Source organism: Hemiscyllium ocellatum, chromosome 26, assembly GCF_020745735.1.
Source record: "Hemiscyllium ocellatum isolate sHemOce1 chromosome 26, sHemOce1.pat.X.cur, whole genome shotgun sequence".
Classification (NCBI taxonomy): domain Eukaryota; kingdom Metazoa; phylum Chordata; class Chondrichthyes; order Orectolobiformes; family Hemiscylliidae; genus Hemiscyllium; species Hemiscyllium ocellatum.
The window spans coordinates 34,535,549-34,547,774 of record NC_083426.1 but is presented as its reverse complement, the minus strand read 5'-3'; the positions used below and the strand labels follow the sequence as shown (position 1 = coordinate 34,547,774).

Sequence of the window (12,226 nt, the reverse complement as noted above, 5' to 3'; positions counted from 1 at the left end):
AGCAATTGAAGGCCATTGCATCTCACACATCTGCTCTTGCCGAGGCCACAGGATCATCTCCTGCTGGGGTCTGAGCCAGTACCTCATCTCCAGCTCTCCTTTGAATGCAGTGACCTGGGACGTTTCTCCGTCCCTCATCTGCACTGCAGTCAGCACAGTTACATTCCATTCGCCTATCACCCCCACCAACACTACATTATGGGAGCTGGTGGGGTGTCCAGGAGGTACTGCTCTCACACACAGATACAGAGACACAGCAGACACAGATAAACACACACACTTTGGACTTTCGTAAGGCGTTTCATAAGGTTCCCCATTGTAGACTAATGGAGAAAGTGAAGTCACATAGTGTGCAGAGTGTTCTAGTTAGGTGGATAAAGAACTGGTTGAGCAACAGGAGACAGGGAGTAATGGTTGAAGGGAGTTTCTCGAAATGGAGAAAGGTGACCAGTGGTGTTTAACAGGGGTCAGTATTGGGTCCACTCCTATTTGTAATATACATAAATAATCTAGATGAGGGCACTGTTGGTATGATCAGCAACATTGGTGGAGTAGCAGAAAGCATAAGAGACTGTCAGAGAATACAGGAGGGTATAGATAGACTGGAGAGTTGGGCGGAAAAGTGGCAGATGACTTTCAATCCAGACAAATGTGAGGTGATGCATTTCTAGAGTGAATTATGCAATGAATGGAAAAACCTTGGGAAAAGTTGATGGGCAGAGAGAACTGGGAGTGCAGGCCCATTGTACCCTGATAATTGCTGTACAGGTGGATAGAGTAGTCAAGAAGGTAAATAGTATGCTTGCTTTCATTGGACGGAGTATTGTATAAAAGAGCTGGCAAGTCATGTTAAAATTGTACAAGACATTGGTTCAGCTGCATTTAGAATATTGCGTACAGTTCTGGTCACCACATTACCAAGAGGATGTGGACGCTTTGGAGATGGTGCAGAGAAGATTTAAGAGGATGTTGCCTGGTATGGAAGGTGCTAGCTATGAAGAGAGGTTGAGTAGGTTAAGTTTATTTTCACTAGAAAAAAGGAGATTGAGGTGGGACCTGATTGAGGTTTACAAAATCATGAAGGGTATAGACAGGGTGGATAGAGACGAGCTTTTTCCCAGAGTGAAGGATTCCATAACGAGAGGTCACTCTTTCAAGGTGAGAGGTGGAAAGTTTAAGGGGATGCCCGCGCTAAGTACTTCACACAGAGAGTGGTGGGCATTTGGAACGAATTGCTAGCAGAGGTGGTAGAGGCATACATGGTAGATTCATTTAAGATGTGTCAGGACAGATGCAGGAGTAGGTGGGGAGCAGAGGGATACAAATGCCTAGGAATTGACCGACAGGTTTAGACAAGTACATTTGGATCGGCTCAGGCTTGAAGGGCCGAAGGGCCTGTTCCTGGGCTGTAAATTTTTTTTGTTCTTTGTTCACTGTAAAATTTTGCTATAAGTTTTGTGACTTACGATCCTCTACTCCAAACAATCTTATGAAGGAGCAGCACTCTGAAAGCTAGTGCTTCCAAATAAACCTGTTGGACTATAGCCTGGTGTTATGTGATTTTTAACTTTGTACACTCCAGTTCAACACCGGCATCTCCAAATCATGACCCCTCCCCCACGAGTTTTTTATTGCTCCGCCCAGTAATGAGCTGTTTTCTTGTGTAATTGCATAAAAGTCTACATGGATGGATCACAAATAGGTGGCTCAGCTGTTACTGCAATACATCTAGGGGAAAAGATATTGAGGTTGCCCATTACTGAATGTGCGTGGTTGATTTTACTGGTGGTGGATAGTAACATTACCGCTCTATGACCTATGTAAAAATGTGAACCAAATTGCTGGGGTGGTATTCTGCTCTTTCTGTAAGCATTAAGGGAGTTTTATACAGGATAAAATCACTTAGAATTTGGCTTGAAGTTGCTAATATTATAGATTGATGACAGTGAGAAGTTGGAAGAAGGTACCGAGATTTTGTTGACATTTCTTGATAATGTTTCTGATGTTAACACCTGGAACTTCTTAAGTCGACATATCAATAATGCAGATGTTATTTTGGAGATGTGTTTTGGAGTTATAAATCAGCAAATTGTGCCAACTAGAAGTATGGGCACCTCCAGTCAATATTATTCATTCAAATGCAATGAAAAGTTACACATCACTGAGTTTAGACAAGACAGTGCCTTCACATTTATTTCATAGAATGCAAAGTATAAGAGACTGGTAAAACCCACAACTGATTTTTTTTCCCTCTGAATGTATTTTCTTTAATTAGTTACCTGCTCCCAGATCATCAGCAGCTTACTGGGCTTCTAAAGAGACAGAAATTTGTCAGAGAATGCTTGTTGCTGCTTATGTGCCATGTCTGACTGTGTAACCATCACAGAAAAAGTAACCCTTTTTATTCATTTATTTTGGCTTTTCAGCTAACTCAAGGCACTATAAGCAAACATTTCTGAAATTTGTTTGTTACATGAATTCATCTTTTTCATTTGGACAGTGTAACACTAATCATAGAGAACGTATACCAGATTTTGAATAACAAATGTTTTGAAATATCGTGGGATTAATTTGCTGGGAGCATGTAGTTCCAAGGCAACATGTAGGCAATAACGGCGTCTCTGCACAGGAAATGGTTCTATTCCATAAATACACTAGTGACCTGTGATAGGAAATGCAAGGGCCTTCTCCATCCTTTGCCTCTCCTGAATAAACGCCTGACCGTTGATTAACTAAATTGATTTCTCCATCTGCACATTTTATTACAAACATGCCACAAGCTCATCTCGCCTTTAGATATCAATCTGTGATCTAATCTATCTGTAGCCAAAGGTTTGTATCTTGTACAGACCTGTCACAGTTTAGACCTCGCACCTATAAATCTCAAAAGTAAGCAAAACAAATAAACGCAGTAATTTCCTGGTGGGGTTTCTAAACTTGTGAAGCAGCTGGTGAGTTAGTTTTCCCTTTAATTGACCTTATAATGAATCTATTTACCTTAAAAACTGACTAGGTTGAATCCAGCAAAACACACTAGGAGCAAATTTTCACTGGTGCTTCATCAGTCAGCTTCTCACAAACTTGTTCTAGCCTTCCTGAAAAGTGCAGAATTAAGTGAAACAACCTGAAGGGGATCGGAGTGCAGCCAACTCTCTTCAGCGCCTTCAAACAGCAGGTCAGGTTATTGTAATAAAACTATATTGAAAAATCCCATTTAGTGCAGCATGGTAACACATTAATTCTATCATATACACAACCATTTTTGGCCATTTTTATTATCAATTGTGAGATACTCTTGGGAGACCAAACTCACAGTGCATGTTTCAAAACCCTGCTTTTTATTGCTTTCCTGTATTGTAACATTGAAAACTTTGATTTATAAGTTGTCACTTCACGATAAGATTTGTTAGGATGATAGAGCTGTTACATTATTTGAAGTAGGAACAATATCAAAGGAAAAGAGGTTTTATTTCATGTATTAATTGTACTGTTATGAGACAATTGATTTATTTTCAAATAAATTATGTTCAAATTTATTTAAACATTTTGAAACATTTATTTTCAAAATATTTAAATTCTGCCACCTTTTTAAATTACAGACATATTTTCAATAAATGGGTGTTATCTAATTCATACAGTGCATCACCTTCAAATTAGGTTCTACAATAATTAAAGTCTGTGTTAAGTCATGGGATTTTGCAAACAGTCTACAGTTATTAAATATATTTTCATCATTCCCAGATGAACTAATCTGATTAGCGTAATGAAGAATGTTATGACTAGCTTAATTAGAGAAAGCTTTGAAAAGATAATAGGTCCAAGTGATGAGGAAGTTTAGGGAGCACATTCCTCTCAACTGACAGAATGATGGTCAGAATTCCTCTTCCTGAACCATAATGGAGACCAGGTTTTTATAAGTATATTAGAGATCACCACTATTATAGTCAACTGGATGGAATATGTACAATGACATGAGGATATTTTATACCAAAAAAAAATGAAAACTCTTGGACATATATTTCCCACTTAGCAAATTGACAACATTCTATGCTAATAGATTCATAAGCAGTAAGTTCAGATTACAAATTCTAACTGTAATAAGACAACTTCACACTCCAAACATTTTTTCAGTCGAATTGTACACAAATTATCAAAACCATGTTTCACACCACACTTGTAAATCTAAAGTTGTTGCAGATAAGCAGATATTTCACATTGAAACAGGTTACAGGAATAACATAGAGGTGTTTATTTCTGTCTGTGTATGCAATTCCAATTTCTTCTGTTAGTTTAAATCTGCCTTGAGAACAGTGTGACTTGGACCCAAACTGACAAATCAAGTCAGACAAAAGCTTTGGTCATATCAGTGGAGAGATCACAGTGTTATCTGCAATATTATCTAATATGAGAATAAGGATATTTTATATGGGGAGTTTAACTGTTAACAAATTACAATCTATTTGGTTCAAGTTGATCTGTTTTGTCCTAGTAGAATTATGGGGCTGTATAGCCATGCTACTCGTAGTCAGGGTCTGAAGTATTCTTCTCCATTTTAGTAAAAAAATCACAATGTATCACAGACAATGATTTCTGGTGTACTATGTTTACTGTTTGATTCTTGCTATGATACTGTCCATGGGTTCAGCAATCCCCTGGACATTATGAAAATGCAGTGAGTGTTGGAGGGTTGCTCAACCTGTGAAGGGTGGGAGTTTCATAGCCTAGCAAGGTTCAATACTTTCCTCACCGAATCCCCACACTGACATTCCATTTTCATCCAGTCACTGGATTATGATCAGGAACAGGATCTATTGCTTATCCTGTTCCCTTTTCACTCAGACCTTACGCCAGTGATATTGCCTTCACTCGTCCTCAAAGGAAAGGGTTAAGCAAGGGACTTTTCTGGTTCAAATGCATTTGTCAGTTCTACCTCTCTGGAAATAGTTATGTGTCATGAATTGCATAGAACTGACTTCAGATTTATTGAATGAACTCATACATAAGAGTACCAAGAACTTATGACCAACCAGTGAAATAATATATGATGTTATCCTTGCATATATATACTTTACAAAGTGTCTCTCATTGTGGTTGCCAATAAAGTGCAATAATGAAGTTTAAAAAAATCCTTTAACATAGCATCTGAGAAGAAAAGTTGCGTAATCCCATATGCCCTGGACAATGATTATCCCTCTATCAGTGTCACAAAAATAGAATATCTGGCCGAGTACATTTCATTTTATCCACTTCAAAAATATTGATTGGCTGTAGAATGCTTTGGATTGTCTCCTTTTATGTTGTGCCTTATACTCCCATCTGCACTTTGAGAACCAGTCTGGGGTGTCTTTGGGCTGTGGGTACCTGCACAAACACTGCTGCTGAGGTGACTTGTTCCTTATCTCAAAGTAGGCATCATCAGTTCTTTATCAACATGACATTCCTTTATTTATTTCTGTACATACTGGATTCTTAGTTCCATTTTGTAGTGGCTAAGCCCTCTTCACTGTCTCTTTTAGACCGATCTCCTCTCTTTTACTAATATCAGAATCACATGATCAGTTACCTCCATGATTTACATGAATCTCATTATATCAGATCTTCCTGACGAGCTTTCTTTTCTGTCTGGCTTACACTTTTTTTTAGAGTACTTTACAGTGTGGAAACAGGCCCTTCAGCCCAACAAGTCCACACCGACCGGCCAAAGCGCAATGCACCCAGACCCATTCCCCTACATTTACCCCTTCACCTAACACTACGGGCAATTTAATATAGTCAATTCACCTAACCTGTACATTTTTGGACTGTGGGAGGAAACCGGAGCACCCAGAGGAAACCTACGCAGACATGGGGAGAATGTGCAAACTCCACACAATCAATTGCCTGAGGCAGGAATTGAATCCGGGTCTCAGGCGCTGTGAGGTAGCAGTGCTAACCACTGTGCCACCATGCTGCCCAGTATTATTATAAATTATTGCAGAAATTTATTTTTACTTATTACCATCCTTTATTACCATTTATATTATTAACACCAATACCAAGTCCTATCCTCATCAAAGTCCAAATCTCATATGTTGAGATAAAATCTGGAATTCTGACTGGATATCCCGAACTAGTTCACTTAAGTACAAAGTCAGAAGTTACACAATACCAGGTTATAGTCCAATAGCTTTATTTGAGATCACAAGCTTTTAGAGTGCTGCACCTTTGGCTTCACCTGATGAAGGAGCAGTGCTTTGAAAGCTTGAGATTATAAATAAACTTGTTGGACTATAACCTGGTGGCATGTGACTTCTGCCTTTGTCTACCCCAGTCTAACGTCAGCATCTGCACAATGTGAGTATACTATCGGGGTGATACTGCTGTACTGTCTGGACTAGTTGTACCCCTCTGTATACTGTCTAGTGTAGTGTATTTATAATCGTCCCACATCCTGCAATAGTCCTACTTGGTCTCAAGTCTTGGCTCCAATAAGATCAATTCTTCCGGAAAACCTGTGTACTGCAGAGATACTTTTTAATGCTCTCAACAGAGTGAAAACTTGAATGAGCTTACTACTTCAATCCAACTTGCATAAAAGGACTAAACATAGTTTCCCTGTTAAAACTGAACAAATCCATTGCTAGATTTTCCATTGCTTTTCCAGTTATCTTGATGAAATCATTGGTTCAATAAGCAATAGGCTACATGTGTCATGCATTTGGCATGACACAATGTAACCCTCTGTGTCTTTTGTAATACTTGGCTAACACATTGATTGTTATAGCCTTGCAATGCACTTTAGACATACTCAATGGAGTTTCTGTAGCATTTCATTTTGCATCAAATTGGTTGTAACCATTCTATGGTAGCATAACAACAAATCTTCTATTAATGTCAACTGTTGTTTCTGCATGTAACATGTTTTACAGTATTTGGTCTGTAAACCACATGTCAATCACATTTTATGGACATAGTTGTATGACCTTTGCACACTCCTTGACAGTTTTAACTGACATTTCCATCGGTTGCTGGTAATGTTCACTATTGCCAAACAGCAAGAATCTCCCTCTTCTATCAGAATAAGATTTCCTTTTTCTACTTAATCCACTACTTTCTTTCAGACTATATCTGTCATCATTTGTATCTTACCTGGAACATTGAGGATATATTCCATAATATAGTTCTTCAGCCTAAAGCTGAATCTTTGAATGCCACAGAGGTACTTAAATAAATTTCAATCAAATTAGTTTTACCAAAGGCTAGTAACTCATCTTGACCCAGATGTTCAGGCTCATGAGTTAGTCTGTAACTGCTAATGCTTCCTTCTCTGTGGTTGTGTAAGTCTATTAATTTTTCAGCAATATAAAATGGATAGGTTTTTGTGTGCTATCAGTTTTGACTTCAATAGGTGCTGGTCCAAGTGCTATGGATGATGTTTCTGGTTGGGCAAAAGTGCTGCCACCAATCCTCCTTTTCAATTCTGGTCTATTACCTGTGCAGGCACCTGCAGTAAAGGATAATCCACTAATGACACTGAACAAGAAGAAGCACTTTTCTTAACAATACAATGTAATTCATTGCATAACAACGAAAGGTACAAGTTACATAGGTTGGTTAGACATAGTTACTAAGACTAACAGGAACCAGAGATGGTATGTCTGACACCATCAGTATCTACTGCTAGACTCCTCGGTTTTCCACCCACAACAGTGTGACATCATCACATTGGATGGAGCATGATGTAGTCTCCAACATCAACTATTCAGAACCATCACCTTATACATCTCTCTACACATCCAGATGCCATACAGGTCTCTTCTATCTTACTGATGTTAGAGTCATGTGACCTAGAGTCATGTGGCCCATCACTTTCACCCTGATGTGCATAAATCTCATTATGTTGTTTTAGAAAAGTGCTATATTAATGCCTTTTTAATTTGTGTTTTACACAATGAAGTGTCTTCTTCCTTTTGATCAATGGCTGGTACAGTGCGCATAAATGATGTGACCAATAATCTGCACCAAATAAATTGAGAACTAAAACTAATAGTTAATCTTGGAGTGTTGGTTCTGAGAGGGATACCAGCTGGAATGTCTGGAAAATTCCTGATCCTCTTGACATATGACCCATGGGATCCTTAATATTCATTTCCAAACCCTTTCCTGAAGGGCCAGCCTTGTTTATGTTTGTGAATCATGGATCTGAGGGGTTAAGACTACAATATTTCAAACCCAAAGTTAAATATGCTCTCAACTGAACAAAGTTTACACAAATGGTATCAATCAAAATATCATCTATTAAATTAGACAAATGATTTTGTCTGTTAAAGAATGCTGAATGGAGTCATTAACATAAAATGCTGGTGTGATTCAACTATAGCAATTTGAAAAAAATGGTAATATTTCATAGAAATATTGGTGTAAGTATGGAATGATTTAAAAATATAATTTATCTTGCATTTTTGTGAATGCCACCTTATTTAAAACTCAATGATCAAACTTTGGACTTTGCGGCAGCTCTCACATTTGATTCCGATGGTTCTGAGTTGAAATCCCATCCCATTCAGCACCTGATGCAAACATATTTATTCTTTTACAGATATTACTGAAATAGAATATCTGCTACTGCTATTTGATTTTGTGGGACCTCAAGTTGCCCAAATTGACTGCCATCCTTTTAGCTTACTAGAATTACCTCTATAACTTCTTCCAACATTACGTTTCTTCCTGGGTCCTTTGCTCTTCTGACTTGTCTCTTCTTTAGAAATACTTCCCTTACATTACCATTGGCATCAGTCACATTAGCCCTGTCTGTGAAACCTGCCTGAATCCTTTGACTTTCCACTTCTGCCTCCAGTTTCACAAACGGTTGCAAAATTCCTTTCTAAAACAAACTTGTACGTTTTGGCTCATCAGTGTAAGTAATGTTGGATGTATTTATAGTTCAACAAATAAAGCTGGGCATTGGCCTTTTAATTAGCTATTTAGGTGGCTCAATTAGGCCTGGTTAGGCAGCTTGTGTGCCACCTTTCCTGTCTTCATTTACTCATTATCCCTTTGGGCACTTACTTCCTGAGTCATTTGACAGCCTTCCGATCTCGCAGTCGAAGGGCTGGTAACATTCAACATGTTCTAAAGGAAGAATTCCCAGCCTGTTTAGATGTTGGAAACCACAATTGGCCAAATGACCAGTTTTTTATGGCTATAGTTTAAGGACACCTGAGGTAGGTTTAGCATTTGTCCCCAAGGAACCCTGGCTGTCTTCAAACAGTAGATCATTGTGAACTACAGAAGCAGGCAGATGAAAGGCCTCAGGCTATTACCTAAGCCAAAGGAATGCCTCCAAAACTGTGATCCCCTTTCAAGTCTACACAGAGGTAACAATATGGCTTATGTCCTAAAATACAGCTTTCAAGTAAAACACACTTTTTCTGTTGGTTTAGAGACACCATTCTACTGACTAAACTGTGCTTTCATTTGTGTTTAGGCTTGACAGTCCATGTCACCACATTCAGTTTTGACAGGGAGAACCTTCTGTTCTTGAACTGACTCTGTTTTCAAAGTTGCATGCAGTAGAAGGTCAGAAACAGTAGGTTAAAGGTCCTACTGGATATATCTGCTTCTCTCTCCACAGATGTCTAGACATCTGTTGAGTTTCTCCAGAATTTTCCATTTTTTTATTTCCGAAACAATAGACTTAATACTCTAACTTATTAAAATCGACCTTGAAGCAACTTGAAGAAAGGCAAGGGTGGGGTATGTCCTGGAAACAAAGTTTACTTTGAATAAACTAATTACTGCATGTTTTCCAGTCTGGCAAGGCAGAGATCAATGGAAGATGATGAGGAATTTGAAAAAGCTCGCCGGCGCCGGACCAGACTGAGTAATTCAGCACCAAATCATGAAGAAATCGCTGAAGAACAGCATACATCTGAAAACAGGTACAAATATTATAATTAACCAGTCTTATAAAAGAAAAATATGCATTAATTTTAATTGGGAGCAAGTGGTGATCAAAAGGGTGGAACTCATGAAGCAAACTGCAGTCATAATAGGAGATTCCATAATTAGTCTGGCACTTCTGCAGCCAGAACTGATACTGCTGGTGTACAGAATCTCGTAAATGCCAAATGGAGGGATGTAATGGAGTGGGGGGAGAAAGATTTTGGAAAGAGAAAAGGATCAATTAGAAATCATAGTTAATGTTAGAAAGAATAACACTGGAATAAACAAAACTGGAATCCTACAAAGAATATCAGCAAATTGGAAATAGTCTTAAGACTTGGACTTTTCCTCCTGTAATAAAGGAATGCATTTCAGTCTTATTGAATACTTGCTGCACCTGCATGTTAACCTTTTATTATTCATGTACTAGGGCACCTAAATCTTTCTTTCCTTTCGGTTTCCACAATCATTCCCTTTTATAATACTTTGCTTTTTTTATTCTTCTTGCCAAAGTGAATAACTTCATTTTTTCTCGCATTGTATTCCATGCACTCACTCAACCTATCTATATCCTCATATATCTTCTGCATGACATACTTTCTGATATAACTTGTGTCATCTGTCTTCACTCCCTTCATCGAAGTCATTGATATAATATGTTAAAAATTAAGGCACAGACCCCTATGGGATGATCTATGGTAACTGTACCTCAGAAGAACTGTGAAATGTAGTCTGATTTAGGAATCATTTGAATGGTATTTTTAAAAGGTTTTGGGCATGTCCCTACTTCCCCTCTGTGACAATTCATGCTGTACTACTTCCCCAACATTTCCCATGCATCAGATTCCTTCCATACTAACTTAACATCTCCCCCTCCAGCACATGGACCCTTATAGGCCCCATGCATGACATACCACTTCATGTCTTCCATGTCCAGTTCCCAATATACACAATATGCAGTGAATGACATAATAAAAATATCATGTGTATAATTGCTCAGAAATGCAATAGCAAAATGAGAAAGACTTTTTCTCATGTAATAAATGCTTATGAGCTAGTCTGCCATATCTGAGAATATGATGGAGGCTGGTCAATCAAGGCTTTCATTGTCTGAAAAAGAAAATACTCAGGTTAATGGGGAAAGAAAGGCAGCGAAGTGGCATTAGTTGAATTGCTCCTTCAGAGGGTCAGCATAAACACAATGGGTGAAGCAGCTTCCTGCCACAATATAACCATTCTGTGATTCTATGGCCACATGAAGTGCAATGTGAAAAGGCTTGTATGGAGCACTAACATTGGCCAAATTTGTTTTTAATACAGGAAATAGATCAACCTGGCTTTGTAAGGTAGAATGGCTCACTTTCATTCTACCTAAGGTACCACCAGGCCCTTGTGTGTCAATGAATAAAATAAGTTTCACCAGTCCTGCACTCCAAAAGGCTCAATTCTGTCTATAATCAGCTAGACTAACTTTAAAAAAACACTCATATGCTTTGGGCATTGCAGTAAAGCCAGTAACTATTGTCTGTCCGTAATTGCTCTTGGAACTGAATAGTTTTCCTTTTTTATTATTCATTCATGGGCTGAGGGTGTTACTGGCTAAGTCACCATTTACTGTCCATCCTGAATTGTCCAGAGGGCAGGTAAAATCAATCACATTGCAGTGTGTCTGGAGTCACATGTAGGCCAGACCAAGTAGAGGTAGTAGTTTCCTTCCCTGAAGGACATTAGTGAACCAGATGGGTTTTTCTGACAATCGACAGTAGATTTCATGTTCATCATACAACTCTTAATTACAGATATTTATTGAATTCAAATTCCACCATCTGCTGAGGCAGGATTTGAACCTAAAACATTACCTGGGTGTCTGAATTAACAGTCCAGTGATAATGCCACTGGGCTGTCACCTCCCCCAGATTTTGTTTTAGTAATTTTTTTTTCATTTCCATTATCAGAAGTTCTTTCTTGACAAGGCTCTCTTCATGTTCCTTTAATTTGATTGCAGTGTTGCAGATGTAATAACTGATGCCATTTTTAAAAGGAAGCTAAGACTCAATCCCATTACTGTGGGTCTGCATTCAATGTCAGACAGTACATTTCATTCCTTAAAGGACTTTTTAGAAAAAGCCTCATCTGGTTGACTAATGACAATTGGCAGTGGTTACATGGCTGCTATTCATCCAGAATTTAATTTCAGATCTTTGTTTAATGAAATCAGATTTCACAATCTGCCATTTTGAGATTCAAACCTGCAGAACTTCATGGATTAGTAGTCTAGTGACAATACTACAATGCTACCACC

General features: G+C 38.4%; 1 protein-coding gene across 12 annotated transcripts in view; it reads left to right on the top strand.

Annotated features, from left to right (window-relative positions):
• The window catches only part of LOC132828406 (ladinin-1-like), a 157,200-nt gene that overhangs the window by 68,667 nt on the left and 76,307 nt on the right, over positions 1 to 12,226 (top strand). For all 12 annotated transcript variants that reach the window (XM_060845483.1, XM_060845476.1, XM_060845480.1 and 9 more), the window contains one exon: positions 9,792 to 9,920. In XM_060845483.1, the coding sequence (XP_060701466.1) occupies positions 9,792 to 9,920 (129 nt within the window). The remainder of the gene's footprint in view (positions 1 to 9,791; positions 9,921 to 12,226) is intronic.